The sequence below is a fragment of the Drosophila sechellia genome, chromosome 3R, assembly GCF_004382195.2.
Source record: "Drosophila sechellia strain sech25 chromosome 3R, ASM438219v1, whole genome shotgun sequence".
In the NCBI taxonomy this organism is placed as follows: Eukaryota; Metazoa; Arthropoda; class Insecta; order Diptera; family Drosophilidae; genus Drosophila; species Drosophila sechellia.
In genome coordinates this window covers 26,147,974-26,164,758 of record NC_045952.1, presented here as the reverse complement: position 1 = coordinate 26,164,758, position 16,785 = coordinate 26,147,974, and the positions used below count along the sequence as shown (strand labels likewise).

The window sequence follows — 16,785 nt, the reverse complement described above, 5'->3', positions numbered from 1 at the left end:
AACAAAACCAAAAAACAATTTTTACTAGTAAATATTTTAATAATTATCAGTTTTTATAAATTCACAACTAGCAAAATCATGTTTTTTGTCCGAAAACATGTTCGAAAACACGATAAGTGATCCCATCTCTAGGGTTGAGACCAATGGCGGTACCTATCGATAAGCCGTTGATAGGTGAGGGTAGCCATGTTATCAAATTTAAATTCCATCAAAAAACCCGAGTAAGACTTAGAACGGCTACCAAGTACTTTTATTAGTTCTAACACTACCTATCATATACAAAAATGGCACACAATGGAAAACAACGATTCATCTATAAAACTCAATGCCCAACAACTACCTTCGGCATGTTTAACTACTCCAAATTCCTGTTAGTGCAACCATATGGGTTTTAAAGTTCGTAGGCCCGGTCGCCGTTCTGTGATTGTTAAATGAGGGTGTCCTCGTCCTGTCCCTCGAAGACCATTAACAGCGAGTGCTGCGAGGGTGAGCGGCCCAGGGTCAACCCACCCAAGGATCCATCCGGCGAGAGCAGGCCAGTCTGCAGGCTGTTGTTGTCCCGATAGCCGGAGGTGGAGGATGTCTGCGAAACGGAGTCCCAGGAAATCTCGCCCAGGGTCTTTGCCTGCGTCTGCGGGGTCTGTTCCTCTTGCGAGGTGACCTAAGTGTGAAAAACATATGTATGGGGATTTAACGGGCTAAAGCCTCTCTGGGTCACTTACAATGCTGGGTGGTTCCATGGGCGTTAGGCGACTGCGCTTAAGCCTAAAGGTCTTCCGGCTGGCGGCCTTGGATCGCTGCAGGCGCGAACGGGTATGATCGCCGGAACTGTCCTCTGCCGGGCTCTCGGGTGAGAGCGGTGTGGTGGATGTCTCCCCGGATGAGTGCCGGAACTCCACGGACGAAACGAAGCGCAGCTTGGGCGGCTGGGCCTTAAAGGGAGCTTGCTGTAACGACTGCGAATGCGAGAGATGCGAGGGCACGGCGGACGCGGCACCGGTACCAATACCGCCGCCCGATCCATGTCCTGATCCGCTCGGCGTGGCCCCCACCAGCGTGGGCGCCGATCCTGCGTCCGCCTCGCCGCTCTGGCTCTCGCTGGTCGTCGTGTGCGGATCCCGGCCCGTGGAGCTGCTCGAAAGCGACTCCCGCGGCGGGTGCAGCGTCTGCTGCGACAGCGTGTCGCTGGGCGTGCAGATCCCGCCGGATCCGCTGCGCGAGTCGATCGGCACGGCGGAGACGTGGGAGTGCGAGGCCTGGCCCGTGGTGGTTCCTGTGAAGATAGATATGAGTGAAGGTCTTTGCTGCGACTTGTGGGCTTCAGCCGCACTAGTTGCCGCCGGTGTGTCGCTCTTCTTCTGCTCGGAACTCTCGCGATCTGTGGAGACTGAAACATGAGTGGGTGTGTGGCGCAAGGATTTCGATTCCGTCCGCTCCGGCCACTTACCGTAGCGTTTCTCCTCCAGCTCGTCGCGAAAGTCCCGCAGCTCCCTGGCCAGTTCCAGCAGCAGAGCTCCCTTAGACTTAATCCCGCCCTGCGGCGGAGTTCCGCGCAATCGCTCCCGGATGATAAACTGCATGTGTCGCTCGTGATCCCCAATGGGTGGTTGCGAGATCTGGAAGATAACAATCGTTAATGTAGCTCGATTCGATTAGTTTAGGAGTATGGTTGTGGGGCTTTGAAGTGCAGGTCGGGAAACTACTTGAGGGTATCAAATGATATTGTAATCGGTTTACAAATATGCACCATAAGAAATTATAATAGTAAGTTACTCAAGAAAGGAACTTGTAACTCGGTAAGGGGAACTTGGGTTTATGTTACCCATGGCACAATAAGTCATCACTCCACTCTCAGCTCAACTTATCCCTTATCCCTTTAAACACGATTACTGCAAAGATGGTTAATATGGTTGGGGTCACCAGCAGTGACCATACACCCAAGGCAAAATCCCTCGTTGGGGTCAACAAAGTAGAAATGAATATCGAAGGCCCCCCATTTCTTACCTTGTGCAGAATGAAGGGCAGCAGGACAATGTAGAGGGGCGTTCGGTGGGTGACCACAAACTCCATAAAGCTCCAGAGATCCGGCGCAGCCTCGTTGCGCCTGCCGAGATCCCTCATCACCCGAACGATGCGCGGCCACTCGTTGGAGAGCCGGCTCTCGAAGCAGATGCACACGATGCGCAGGGCTAAGAAGGCGGCCTGGTAGAGGGACCCGGAGATGCGGGCGGGGCGCTTGGCATCCCGACTGCCGGTGAAGGTGAGTGAGCCGGCGCGTAGGTCGCCGGTCACCCGGTTGATCTGGGACACGGCCTGCCCGGTACGACCCGCCGGCGGACTCATCGCATTCAACACGGCAGTCAGCAGGAAGGAAACGTCCGACATCTTCAACTCGCCCACGTCGGAAACGCCGCGGCCCGAGCAAACCTTCAGACACAGTGGCATTATCAGATGCATTAGAAAGCCCTCGGCCTTTTCCTGCGTGGCAAATTCGGCGCTCCCGCCGCATATCTGGACCAGGGAGAAACAGTCCACGGGGCTGACCACCTGCAGGGCCACCAAACGCACCACGGCCGAGCAGAAAAAGGCCGGCGGATTCTGAGACATGAGCGCTGCTCCTGCGCTGGAGACGCCCTCGGGAATGCCGGGCTCGTTGACGATCAGATTCTGCACCGTGCTGATGAGCGTTTTCATCTGCTGCCAGTGCAGCACGTACGAGTGCCGTATGATCGTCTCGTGGATGCCCTTCAGCAGTCCGGCGGCCGCCTCCCAGTCCGTATTCCTCCTGATCGATGGCTTCTTTGAGATCTTGAGGAACACCTTGTCGATGCGCCGTAGAATGGTTACCAGTGCGTTGCGCAATGTATCGTTGGACCACTCCGCCCGGGGCAAAACCGCCTGCATATAACGTTGCAGACCCCGACAGGCCATGGACTCCGGATCATAGGGCGACACCTTTAGCAAGGAATGCGCGATGTCCGCCAGACGAATGTGACACTTGGCGTCCAGAACCTCTGTGGGTTTCGTATCACTGGGCATCTTCTTGGCCAGCTCTGCCAGACGCACGGTGGATTTCGTAAGGAAATCGGCCACCACGGAGAGCAACACGTCACGTGGTCTTCGGTACTCGGTGCGTATCATTTCGGAATCCTCGGCAGAGTCCATCATGTTCTTGGTGCGAGCATCGGTCATGTACTTGGGATGCGTTTCCTCTTCAAAGTCCAGGCCGGGTGAACAGGGAGGACCCCGGCTGCAGTTGCGCTGCGAGGAGCCCTTGTGCTCCGGACTGTTCCGATAGGGTCCATTGTAGCTCTTGGCCAGACCCTCGCAGTTGTGCACCATGGTGCGAATGGCCACCGCCAGCTGGAGGATTATATCTCGCTCAGACTTTCCCTGCAGCGGAATATAGCTGGGCGATTGGATCTGTTGCAGATAGCAGGGCAGAATGGCCTCCAAAATTATCTATAAGGATCAATGGTAAGTAGGATTTATATATAGATCAAAAGTAGGGACTCACTAGCATTTGGTATCCTCGTGTACTCTCTGCGGAGTAGGAGACGACCATCACACATAAGGTAATGCAGTCCAAAACGGTCACGTCGTCATCCTCGTCATGGTAACAAAAATCGATGGCCTTGAGGGGCTTGGGTTCCTTGACCAGCTCCGCTATGTTTAGAGGATCCGGCGAGGGATCCTCGAGACTGAGTAGCAGGTTGAACAGACAGCTCGACTGCACCTTGTGGGCTTCTCCGTACGTACCATCCTCATCCGTATCGAGAATGGCGGAAACGGAACCAAACATTTGCAGAATAAACGGCTTCCGGTTGAGCAGATAGAACTGCTTTACCGCATACTCAATGGTGGTGGTAATGAGCTTGTTCGTCTGATGCAGGGAATAGACTTGCAGCAGGGTGGGCATAATCATGAAGTATCCGTTCGTGGAGAAGATGTTCTTGAAGTTGAAGGCGGCGTTGATGAAGGTTGCCATCACATAGCGCATGATGCACGAATCTTCGGCGTGCAGAATGGAGGCGCCGGAAAGGACGTTCAGAAAGAGTTGGATGTCCGCTGAGTAGGCGAAATTCCCAGCCATGGCCTCGAACATGCGGGCGATCAGTCGCACCCACATGAACTTGTGCAGGACGTCCAACCCGAGCAGCACCTTTCCGTACTCGCCACCATGGTGCAGATCCAGATCCACCTCGAGTGCCTTGCGCGGAAAGGAGGGCAGCTTCATCAGCTCCTCGTGCAGGAACACCACCCGCTGCACCACCATGTCCACGTTCTTTAGAATAGCCCATGTCAGGTGAACCTTTCCGATCTCCACAAACTTCTTGGTAAGCTCCTGCTTCTGGAGTGCCAGGAAGGACTCCTCAGGACGCATAAGCATCAGACGTACCTCAGGGTATTGAGATCTCTTGAAGAAGTACAGATCACGGATGTACCAGTTGGGATTGAGAATTTTACTGCTCTTATAGTCTACTAGACAGTAGTGATTGGTGTTCTTCTCATCGATGGGATAGTAATCCAAGGCCTCCTTGAGCAACTGGCAAAAAAGAGTATCCTCCTGGACGGGAAACTGAGAGGGTATGTTGTAGTCATCATCCGCTGGTCCGTGGACAACAATCTTTTTGGCAGCGGGCACATTGGCAGTTAGAAGGATGGATGCATCGCACTGCTCCTTCCGCAGAATCTGCTTTAGATCCTTGAACATAATTCCGTGCACCGAGTGCACCACCATCCACAGCACAGATAAAGCAGAGCCAACGAGCTAGGAAGAGAGGTTTCTTGAGTAATCTATTTATGATCATGAATTGCAGTACCCACCTCTTGCTTCAATTCGTTGGAAGATCTAACGTAGAACATGATGTATCCTATAATCGAGTTGTAGAGCGCAAATGCCGCCTGTTGGGGCAGACGGGGCACGAATCGGATGAGGTGTCGCAGGAGCTTGAACATCTGATCCTGGCGGTCGCGAGTCAGCCGCTCAAAGACATAGCGCAGAAACAGAGCTGACTCCTCCACCAAGCAAACCCAGATCACCTGGTAGGCAATCTCATATACCGCATTGCCATCCGATCCAATGGCGGCATCGTCCAGGCAGCCAACGATCTGCATTACGGAGGAGCAGAGAACGGATGGGAAGAGAGAGTGGGCGTGGTGCAGGTGCGATGACATGCGGGTGCCATCAAGGTCCTCCTCGATCTCATGGTCCTCCAGCTTCTCCATTCCGGGCTCATGGGAGGCCTGTTGACTTATGGGTATCATGGTGATCAGGAAGCTGTGGCGCTCCGCCCGCTGCTTGTCCCTCTGCTGGCGCAGGGCATTTCGGATGGCCTCGGTCTGTTGCATCTTGCGACTCTTGGTTGCGGTGACCAAGGATCGCTGAAAGACAAAAATGCATTAGACCATAAACAAAGATACCCTCCCGACCAGTACATAACCCAGGGTCTCCGCGGCCTTCTCACTCACATGTCTATCTTGGTTCAGGGTTACGTCCATGTCCTTTGTCTGCTGGACTGGCATCCATGGTGGATCCACCACCGGCAGACTTTCAATGCCAATCTTGGGCGAAGGTAGAGTGAACTCGATGCCACCCGGTGGCACCTTGAAGGTCACATCGTGCGCATTCTCCTCCATTCGAGGCCAGACATGGAAACGACACTTCCACAACACCAGATAGCGCTGAATGGCTCCAATCCTTATGTCCGGATCCTTGTGCTTCAAAGCCCTCTGCATGATGTCGAAGGCAAAGTTCTGCGCCTTTACCGAACCCATCAGAAATACGGCGGCACTTGAGGTGGCCGTATCGTGATTAGTCTCTAGGAGGAGTTCCCAAGCGGCGGGCATAGCCTCGATGACCATCTCCTCGGTGAGCACAACTGCACCCTTTAGCAAGGTGGCCAGTGGAAAATGGAACAAGTTACGTATGTGAATGCGGATAAACTTCAGGATGGGTGGTTCCTCCTGCATCTTCTTTTCCTTCTCCTGTCGGAAAGCTTTGGCCAACTTCTCCGCCATTTCCAGATCAGGATCATCACTTATCCTGTGAGCACGTATATATTATATATGTTTTTGGGTAACATATGAATACTACCTACCGATCTTTGCGTGACAAACTATCCTTTCGCTTGGACGGAGATGTCTGAGTGGAACTCTGCTCCGATACTTTTCTAGTGGAGCGAGCTCGAGAAGTATGTGGCTTACTGGAGGTGATGATAGTGGGCTCCACATTCGGATGGTCTGCATCGAAGGTGAATCCAAACTCCTCGCCATAGACCTAGCAAGTAGTAATATGTTTTTAACTAAAGTTTCACTTCTGTCAAGGACCTCCTACCTTTCTGGTGGCTTTGACCAAACGAGTGCAGGATCTCATGTGTCGCTTATAGCAAAATGGATGGCAATATCCTTTGTGGGTGCAGTAGTAGTTATAGCTGGACATAAGATCGATGATTGCCTTTAGCCACGGCATATTCTTGGCCGTATCATCGTTTTCATTCGAGTCCGTTGGTGACTCCGGCTGCTGATCGTCGCTCAGAATTCCCGGTGATTCCTCGCCACCACTGATCATGCCCTGCTCCGAGGTGTCACTGCGATCGGAGAGCGAGGAAACCTTGCGACGTGATTGCATATTGACTGAAGGTATTAAGATAAGTTTAAGATAATAATAAAATAAGCTATAGGTTTTACGTACAGTCGGTTTCGATATCCTTGCTGTCCTTGGTGTTGCGGCGAAGCTTCAGTGAGCGACGCTTGAAGGATCCTCCCGTTGTGGTTGCAGTGCCTCGTCTCAGCAGGAATGGTCGTACAGCCGATGCAGTGGGTCGACGAGCTAGGAGTAATAGTATATATATATAATATATATAATATATATAATATAATAATATAATATATAATATAATAATATAATATATATATATATATAATATATAGTTTGTAGATGTTACCTTCTTCACCCTCCTTGGTCAGCGTTGTGTTGCTGCTGTTCTCTGATTCATTGTCCGGTTCGTGGAGTACGAAGGATATCTTTCGCTCCGACTGGCCGGCGCCATCGTTCCCGGCTGCTATCGACTGCAGGCTCTGGGCGGAGGTCTGCGAGTGACCCATGGAGCTGAGGGCCATGGACCAGCGCCGATTGGCCTCGCGGTAAACCTTCTCCCAGGGCGCCGGCTTGTCGCGATGGATCAGCTTGGATGTCTTTGGTAGCATCAGGTAGGTGTCCCGCAAAAACGCCGTAATCTCGAAGAGCAGCACACAGGCGATCAGCTTCAAGGAGTGCGGGCAATCATTGCCGTGCGGATTGACTGATGTTTCGTCCAGGAAGTCCTCCTCCTCGTCCTGCTGAAGCAATTCGCGCTGCTTCTCGGGATCCGTGAGACTCGCATTGACCGCTTCGTACTGCAGTCGCTCCGTGAACAGAATTTCCTCCAGCCTGGCTCCCACCATCTCTGCCCACTGGTGGAACATCTTCCCGGCTGCCCGCTGCAGGATGTGGGTGCGCCTGGCGCTCGTTTGGCTCACCTGCTGCTTCATCTGATTGAGATTGATGTTTGCGCCCGAGGCCCGGTAGCTGCCCACGTTCTGCTTCATCCAGGCGGGCCACTGACCCTTGTTGCACAGGTGGACAAAGTGGGCGCACTCCAGCAGGAAGGTGGCCCTAGCCACGAGGGGAGCTTGTGGCTGCAGAACAAAACGGATTTTAAGAAAGAGACTCCCTATGAGGTAAGATATGTACTGACCAGATCCAGAACGGCGGCCACCAGCTGGGGATCGGGAAAGGAGCCGGGGGCACAGGTCTCCAGCAGAAAGGAAAGCCGAAGCATGCCCACGCGCACCGGTTCGGTGGGCACCAGCTTGCGCTCCTTGAGGATGACCACCTCCGACTCCCGCGGACCGTCGCACATGTCCGAGGAGCTGCGGCGACTAAAGTCCGCCGTCTCCTCGATGCCGCCCACCTTCTTCTTGCCCTTCACAATGCCGCCGAAACGGTTCAGCCGCCGCTCGACGCGTCGCTTGGCGCGCTGAATGGACCGCCCAATGCCATCGCTCGACCGGCCGCGCTGGATCTTCAGCGAGGCGTGCCGCATGAAAGTGGAGGAGATCTCCGGGTTGAGCGACCCGATCTCCAGATCGATGGACGATGCCTCCTTGGGCGTGCCGCGGAACCAGCGCACCAAGCCGCTGAGCCGTCCCAGCGAATTGCGTTCCGAGCTGGACGTGGAGTCGGACAACAGGGCGCGTTCGCTGTGCCGCGGAGTCAACGTGGGTCGCACCCCAGTCGTCCTGCGCCGGAAGTTGCTCAGTGGCGACTGGCTGGTCTTGTAGTGCTCCTCGCAAGCCTCCGTCTCCAGCAGGCTCTGAAATATAGGAGGCGGGGATGAGCTTCAGATTGAGATTTAGGGTTTCTTCTCACCACGGCGCAGGCGGACGAAGTGCTGCGTTTCTTCAGGAGAAGACGTCGCTGGGAACGGTTGTCGTCGTTTTGCAGACTCTGATTTGCATTGGCCTGCGGAATGTGTCTGCAATATGGGATTTAGATCAATAATCCTCCTGCTATTTGATTTTGGTTACTCACCTGATCACACGAGTGGTCTGCGCCGAAGGACCCTTTTTGTGTGGCCTCGGAGTGACGGCGAGGATGCCACTGAGGGCCACCAGTCGAAACGGACCGCCGTGGGCGCCCTTCACATAGGTGACCAGCTGCCGGATGTCACCGTAGAGGGCTATGTTCTCCGGACCCTTCAGATCCTTGCTGGCCTCCACAAAGCGGCTGACCAGCGGCTTGAAGACCGCTCCAACCACCTGGGCCTCGGCACCGCCGCTCATGCCGCCGCTAAAATTGGTCGAATAGCCGCCCTGACCTGGTACGCCGCCAATATCGGTGTTAGCATTTTTAAATCCACTCTGACGTTTATGAGCTATTGCATCATTTCATACATACATACATATATATATATATACAACGTGTTGGTGGTGACAGTAAAGAATCGGAAGGGACAACTCAAAAGCATTAGCAAAATTCTCGGCATGCATAATGGGAAAATAGAACCACAAACAGCATGGGGGATGCGGATTCCGGCCGGAAGAGCAAATCAAAAGTCGAATCAAAGGGAAGCCCAACTCAAAATGGCCAATGGAACTCATAAGTCTGGTTGGATCGATTATTAAATGGGGGATTTGGTGCGCCTACAATTGGTTGGCATCCAAGCCCAGCATTTGCGGTCTAGCATCTGGCCAGCAACTAAGTTAACACTTACTCAGTGGCGACAGCAGGGAGCTGGGATCCACGCAGAAGGCCAGGAAGGCATGGAAGTAGTCGATGAGTTCCGGCAGCGGTGAAGTCTTCACCATCTCCTGCATAAAGCGCTTGGTCCTTTGACCAGCCTGACGCAACATTCTCGACAGGATCTTCTGGCACTGGTTGCGCAGGAAGTCAGCAGGTGGCCCCCGAACACCTAGAAGTATGTTAAATATCATCAATATATCATTGGAGTACATATAAAGCTAGTGTCAACCTACCATCATTGCATCCGTGTGGGCATCCCAGGACCTGCAGAGCTCTCCTCGTTATACTCATCGAGATCTCGTGGGCATGCTCGCCCAGTTTGAGCACACCCATTTCAATCAGCAGCTCGCAGATGTTCAGACCCGCTTCCAAGACTCGGAGTGAGCAAACCTGTGCCGGATCCCGCTTGAAAACATTGCTGATGGCCAGCAGGATTATCTCGTAGTCAATGCCGCCATCGCGAGTTATATAAAAGGAGGAGCCCGGCGCCTCCGACTCATCCACGCCCGTGTAATCGATGTGGGAATCCGTGTGGGAGCGCAGCATTTGACCACGGTAACGGGTGGTGGTGCTGCCCATGCCAGTGCTACCATTGCCACCACCGTTTCCAGTCATGCCAGCCATACTGCCGCCATTACTCAAGGCATCCAGCTGGGAGTCGATGGAGCCCTGTAGAGAAATAATTGGGTTTTAGCCGTAGTTCATTATCATATCTTGAGTGGGAACTTATTTTGCGAAGGACAAACTTTATGGACCAAGTCGTAATCATAACAATGATAATGGCTCACCTGACGCTTCATGTAATCGGGCGAAGGTGTGGGCGTGTGCTCCGTAACCGTAATGATGGGATTCCGGGGATAGAAGGCCGTGGAACGCGGACAGGTGGCCTGCGATGGCCTTGGGGCCTTGGGTGGCTCAATGTATCTGTAAAATCTTGTATTTTGTAGGATACGTGCGAGAAAGCGTGTGTGTGGCATTAGTCAAAAAACGGCGTGCGGCAAGCTGAGGATACAGGGGTTATTGGGGGGATAGCCAGGTGAAAGTGGGGTAAAAGGTGAGAAAGAAACAGACTTGGACAGCTGCCAAAAGGGTAGCATACAAGAGGTGGTGAAAAGGGGAAAACCATTGTGGGCTTAGAGCACATAAAGCATAGAGTGTGGTTCTTGGAGTTCGAAATGCAAATCGTTGTCAGTTAGGTTCTTGGTAGGCCGAAACTCACCCGCTATCAAGCAGACAGCTGGTTGTTCATCGGAGAAAGTAGTACAAGGCATAGGTTATAGAAGATATAGCATTAGCATATAGCACGAGAGCAAAGAATGAGTCTCTGAAGAGTGTGGAATTTCGAGAATCGTTTGGAAGTGTCACCTGTATATGGTGTCTATGGCATGTGTGTTCTTGGTTCTGGTGTCAGAGGCCTGATTGAGAGTCTGTCGTATTCTATGGATTTTGGCTAGCTCCGGGATTTAGATTTACCTGAGACTGGGCATGGACTTGCCCTTGATCAAGTTACTGGCTGGCTCGCGACTTATCATCGAGGCAGATCGCGATAGCTTCTTCTCACCCGTGTCCAGGCTGCGATGGTACTCCTATATGACAGGATAGAACAATATTACTATCGATCAGTATGAACATGCGCACATTTAGATAACATTAAACTCTCAAGCCAAACAAACACCATTTAGAATGTAACATTTATGTGGGGATTATAAGCGGGCGCCAGGCAGAAACACTTAAGAACATTAAACATAGGTTTTTGCTCCGCTTACTGCATGTTGCAGTGGTGTCTTGCCGTTGGCTGAGTTTGTATCGAGCCCTACTTTTTCCAAATTCTTCTCCGACTTCGAGAACATCTTTGTCTCCACGAAAGCCCGAAGATCGGCCATCTTAACGCGTTTCTTCTTCTCACTGCCGCGTCTTTCCGTGGTGCTTGGCGCACTTTGAGGTTCTTCTAAAGATTTGGATAAAAGTATAAATCAAAAGGGGTAATGAAACCGGCCGAACTTATAACTCACCTGCCACACAGGCTGTCACAGTGGGCGATGGATCGGGTATTTCAATGTAATCCTTAACCACAGAACTGCCTGGACTATCCCGACTATTGCTGCCGGGTCCCTGGTACAGTGAGATCTCAATTTGCGGTATGGGCAAAGAGTTCGAGCGCTTGCGAGGTTGATTCAAGGTGATGGCCGCCTCCTCACCAATGTCACTGAGTCTGAATTAGGAATGGCAACTAGGTAAGTTTTACATGTTATATTAGTAAGTTATTTTAAAGTCCCACCGATTGTATAGATACTGCAGGCTCCAGAAGATGCCCTCCTCCTGCCAATGCGAGATGAAGAGGCAGCGGAGCACAGCCACGTCCAGGAAAGTGGCCGCGGATACATCCGCCTTGATACTTTCCGACTTATCCGAGTCCGTCTCCTTTTCGATGGATGCACTGCGCTTCTCCTTCATCGAGGCACCGCGCATGAGTTCCTGCTGATCAAACTCGAACTTGGTGGAGGGCACTTTATCCTTGTCCCGGGAGTTCATTGACTGGCGACTTCCTCGACGACTCTGGGATTGTTGCTGTTGCAGCAGACTGGCATCGGCCTAATTGAAAACATACTTTAGCAGTTTCTTACGGACATAATTTATGAACTTACCGTAAAGAATGAGTTATCCATTAGTTGTGGCGCCGAAGGCAGCCTAAATATGACCACACGTTCATCCTCCACGCTGGAGGCTTCTTCTGGTATGGTTTCGGGAAAGGCGAACTCCTTGGGCGAAGAAACCCAGGAACCCTAGATTCGGGAAAAGTTAAAAACAATTATTTTTGTAGATTTTGTATAAACATACCTCCTCGTCCTGCCTTCCATAATCTGAGATACCGCTCTGTGGCGAATCCGCCTTGGGCGACATGGCATCCGCACTGAGTGAGTGTTTCCGGGCGGGGAAAACATCCGTGGATCCTTTCGGAGTGGGTGCACACAGCAGGTTTCGAGCCTTGGGCTTTACGGGAGCTGTAAAGCATGGAGCACCGGGTGCTCGATTGTCCCACATTCCCTGCCAGAGCTTAATGCCATTCTCCAGGCGAAAGTTCTGGAAATCCGATTCCTTTAGGTGGTGTATAATAGGTGCAAATAGGTACACAAAGAGCTGAAAGGGAGGGGTATTAAATAAGTATGTCTATATTAACTTGGGTTTAACATACCGTAATAGTTGGTACAGAAAACAAGTACTGATCAATGGACTTCGACTTGGGTTCCGTCGCATCTCCCAAGCCCAGGTCCTCGCCGCCTTCATCATCGGCACATTCCTCGGCGGCGTACAGCAGAATCCACTGCATGGTGTAGAGCAGCTTGGTCTCCACAGGACCAATGGCCTGCATGTCCTTGACGCGATTGTAGAGCAGAGCGGCACAGGCGTGCATAACATGTGGCAGAGCTCCTTGCAACAGACGCCATCGGGGAATCACACCCAAGCCCTTCGTGAGGGGTGGTGACAGGCCGAACTGGATGTTCTGCACAAGCACTTTCTCAAAGGACTACAAAGTGGAGTTCATTAATATTAAACTAGAAACCTATTAAGCTTGAAACACTCACCTTGCAGGCTTCCTTTGACTCCTGAACATCGTAGGTATGATAAGAAATTGTTCATTTTATAATAAAACATTTAAAGTAGATATGGTTTAAAGCTACCAAGATTACAGCAAAACAAAGGGGTCTTCAGACAAAAAACCAATCTTAAACATAGGCACATAAAACATTTAACATATACAATATAAAGGAAATCAAATAAAGCTTTTAACCTCAATATTACACATATTTTGCTTATAATATGATTCTGGTTAAACATTGAGAAAACAAGCTTTGGAAAAGAAGGGGTTATCGCTACTACAAACATTTATAACTTACATGGTGTCCCGGTGCATGTTGACAAAACTACATTCAGATTCAGACAAATTGCGAAAGATTTTACAATGTTAATTTGTACAGTTTGTCATTGTAGTTGTGATTTTAGTTGGGTTGTGTATAAAGCATACTGAATGTACTACACACAAGCGCAGGAAAAGTTTCCAAGCCTACATTAAGCTAGGCAAAAAGTGGAGCATACTTTTATGGGTGGGCAATAAAACTATGTTCTTATTGGTATGAAACTTTTCCTGGTGGCCTGGTGCAAATGAAAGACAGGTCTGTTGTTCAGTTTGTGGAGGAAGGTGGCCGTGTTAGTAGTTGTTAAAGAAAAAATATAAATCGAATGCAGGAAAGTATATAAAACATCAAACATCAAAGTTAAGTCTCAAATTTGGCTTCCGATTTTCCATGATTTTGTCGGAGTGAAATCAAAAGTAGAAGACATTGAACACAATTTCTGGGCTTCAATACGAATTGCTTGCACCAATCTGAATGCCAATCGATTTGGGTTTCGGTATGTTACACAGTCCATCCTTACAACAAACACGCATAGCGAATATACAGCACCCATTTGTGTGGGGGAAATGGTTCCTCAAATGGTTCTTGGCCATCTTAGCTCTTTTCGTTTTCTATCTTTGGCAATTCACTTAAATGTTGTTGGCAGGCCCTGGCCAAACTCACCAGACAGGTAGACTCGTGCAGCTTGCCCAGCTTGGGTCGGATGAAGGGCGCTATTTGGCGCCACAGGAATGTTTGCACGGACACCGGCAAGCCGAGGTCCTGCAGTCCACTGTCCTGGTCAAAGTCAAAGTCATCGTTGTTGTTGTTCGCCCCATGGCTGTTGTTGTTCGTCTGCAGGTTGTTGTTGTTGGTAGTGTTGCTTGTTGCTCCTCCCGTTGCGGCTGTCCCCGCGGCATTGGTCACCATGGTGGCCAGCTGGAATGGCACAAGGACACAAATCAAATGGTGTGCAACAGCTGGCTGTGCCGAGCCCCATTCATAAAACCAAGACGGGTTGGGGCATTGCGCCATTAGCATATGTGCAACAGGTGTTTGCGTGCGCAGGACCAACACGCTGCTCCTGTTGATTTCCACTTTGTTTTTCCCAGCGACTAGGTCAGTGCCATCACGGCACTCCCCCGCTGCCGAAAAACCGACCAAGATTTCGGTCCTGGGACGCTGCGCAGAACGCAGACTCCGCATCAGCGGCGAGAACGAGGCGACTGGGTTATAGATACAGAACTGGGTTTCTGGTATACATGCTAATTTGGGGCAAAAATTTTCACAGACTTATATAACCCGAGCTGGGATTGTGGAAAATTTCACTTTTCCGCGATTAATTGCCGTCGCTCCGTCAATTGTTTGGCACTTAGCACACACTCAAATCAAATGTGGCCAACGATTCGCTTGATTGGTGCCGCACCCAGCGGAAATCGCTTCTGGCCATCACTTCAACCAACTGGGCTGGGCTCCTTGGACAGTCGTCACTAATTGCAGGACCTTTTCCTGGGCTGGCGCCCGCACGGGCTCCCTGAAGCACTTTTTGTTTGATTTCAATTTGTGTATTTTTCCGTTTTTTTTTGCCCTTTTTCCTGCTGTCCAGCCAGTTTTTTTTTTGTAATTCTGCAAGGGCTTACCTTGATTTGCGCGTAGCCAGTTTAGGATAACGTTTACTGCTGGAGCGTTCGGATGCAACTGAGACAAGCGTCGTTAACTGACGAGCTCTGAGCTCCCCGTCGTTGTTTTCCTCTCAGCCGGCCGCGTCCTCCGTTTGCCATCGTTTCCAATGCCGACAGCAGCAGGCCAGCAGTGCGTATACAGGATATTTTGCCGAGAAGCACACACAAACGCAGAGAGTCGTGCCACCACCCGCACTCAGTATTAAGTGTACGCACTGAATGGACGGGCAAAAAGGCTGCTCTCCGTGTAAGGGGTGTCCTTGCACTTGTTATGGCATGCCATAACACACTCGCACATCGGGACACCCTGTTTGCGAAGCACACTTATCAATGATAACAAATGCCTGAGGGTGGGCATTGCGTATACGCCGTGGGGTGGCCATTAGTACGAGTCTCTGGGGTGCGACTGCGAATAAATAGTGTGGTATTAAAGTAGTAATGGCCAAACATAAGTCACTGTCCCTATCGGACTTGAGTGGAAATTAAATCTCTCGCCTTTGTTCATTAATTAATCTTTTACCTGACTAAGCACACTTTGCTTTATCCTTGCTAAGTTCTTCCTAAGTTCTTTGTATATATTATATTTATTTTAAATAACTTGATTACCAGCACAAAACAGCCCTTAGTGTAAAAGTTGTTTACATAAATAAGTTCTATAAATACAAGCACACGATTTCAGTCTCCAGGGGCTATTTATCAATGACTTGCGCACATTAATCTGCGCAGATTCGTGGCAACAATCGGCTGCTGATAGCAGCTGTTCAATCAAGGACCAAATCGGCCTAAATACTCATGCACCAGTTACCCGCTTGACAACAGGTGGTGCCCCAAGGAGTAAACAATAACACAGCCAGGGAGGCTGCGCGGCCAAAAGCCGAGCCGAGGGCTCAATGGATTGAGAGACAGGACAGCCCAGAGAGTGGGTCTGATGAGCAACAGCCGGAAGTTGGGCACACAGCTGGGCTCAAAACTGGGTCAAAGGAGGGCCTGTCCGATGGCACGTACGTGTGTACATGTACATTGACATAGAATGTCAAGGACATGGGTGCATGGAAATGGATGTGCCGGCAAAGTCAATGGCCTGCTTGGCTTAATTGCCACTTCCTTGCCAGATTTGCCGCCTTTTAAGCACCTCGCTTACCCTTCAGGCTTGATCGGTCATTATATACCTACCACCACCCATTTACCTATGCAAACAATTCGAGCATTCAGTTGTTGCTGTACATTTTTGCTCCGAATACGCTTCGTGTATCTGTGTCATAGTTTTTATAAATAGCACGCATTAAAATGTTGTAGAGGCGGCACACAAGGCACAAGAAGGCGCCTGAGGGGCCAGTAATGCGCCTTCTATGTAGATGAGATGCCAACGAGGAATAGAATGCTTTTGGAGCATGTATAGTGTATAAATATTGAAAATGCTGGTGTTCAGGTGTTGTGGCAGCGGACAACTAAGAAATCGGGCATTTAACACCCCCACATACGACCGGCTGACAAAACATTTCGAATGATAACAGGCAAGACCTGAGGAATACGCACGTACGTACGCTTGCCAAAAAGACGATCAGGGTCGATGAGTGTATAAATATATACTTGTATAGGCCACATTTATAGTACATAGCCCCATAGCCCACCAAAGCATCTAAACATACCCCGTAAATCCTCAGCATGGAGGCGCAATCTATTGCGCAGCGCTAAACAATCAATTCCCGACCCCAATCCTCCCGCCTGAATGAGAAATCTTGCCCAGAAAATATTATCTGCAAAATCATCTGTAACATCGAATGATATTCAACACTATCCGGCTGGGAATGCCACAAGCGATTATTATTTTGCCTTCACGAAGGAAATAAAAAGAAAAATTCACAGAATAGTCGAAAAAAAAAACAAAATGCTTAAAAATAGCCCGACCAGAGAGCGGACAACA

General features: G+C 50.5%; 1 protein-coding gene across 8 annotated transcripts; it reads right to left on the bottom strand.

The window, feature by feature from the left end:
- Positions 1-228: 228 nt before the first annotated feature.
- Positions 229-15,104, bottom strand: LOC6618698 (protein unc-80 homolog). Of its 8 annotated transcripts, none has more exons than XM_032721583.1 (29): positions 14,820-15,104; positions 13,864-14,118; positions 13,183-13,209; positions 12,871-12,891; positions 12,480-12,812; positions 12,125-12,424; positions 11,932-12,069; positions 11,565-11,878; positions 11,299-11,498; positions 11,053-11,234; positions 10,760-10,872; positions 10,506-10,523; positions 10,075-10,210; positions 9,520-9,955; positions 9,258-9,455; positions 8,576-8,918; positions 8,414-8,519; positions 7,740-8,357; positions 6,948-7,680; positions 6,695-6,832; positions 6,338-6,636; positions 6,102-6,280; positions 5,473-6,046; positions 4,828-5,385; positions 3,518-4,771; positions 2,005-3,462; positions 1,448-1,616; positions 723-1,387; positions 229-661 (listed from the first exon to the last, which is right to left on the bottom strand). In XM_032721583.1, exons 2-29 carry the CDS (start codon positions 14,107-14,109, stop codon positions 428-430), a joined length of 9,990 nt encoding a protein of 3,329 aa, XP_032577474.1. In that variant the 5' UTR covers positions 14,110-14,118; positions 14,820-15,104; the 3' UTR covers positions 229-427. The 8 variants fall into 8 exon arrangements, with proteins under 8 accessions (XP_032577474.1, XP_032577473.1, XP_032577475.1 ...); XM_032721582.1 differs by having other exon boundaries at positions 723-1,378; positions 10,075-10,219; positions 14,820-15,103; XM_032721584.1 differs by lacking the exon at positions 10,506-10,523 and having other exon boundaries at positions 10,075-10,219.
- Between the last annotated feature and the right edge of the window lie 1,681 nt (positions 15,105-16,785).

What these genes read in the sequence shown, in the direction of transcription:
- LOC6618698 (XM_032721581.1), bottom strand. Translation starts at nt 14,109, where the DNA reads ATGGTGACCAATGCCGCGGGGACAGCCGCAACGGGAGGAGCAACAAGC. An exon ending in TGGCCGCCGTTCTGGATCTG is followed by an intron (nt 7,681 to 7,739) that starts GTCAGTACATAT and finishes TTTGTTCTGCAG; the next exon opens with CCACAAGCTCCCCTCGTGGC. An exon ending in CCCTGAACCAAGATAGACAT is followed by an intron (nt 5,386 to 5,472) that starts GTGAGTGAGAAG and finishes TTTGTCTTTCAG; the next exon opens with CGATCCTTGGTCACCGCAAC.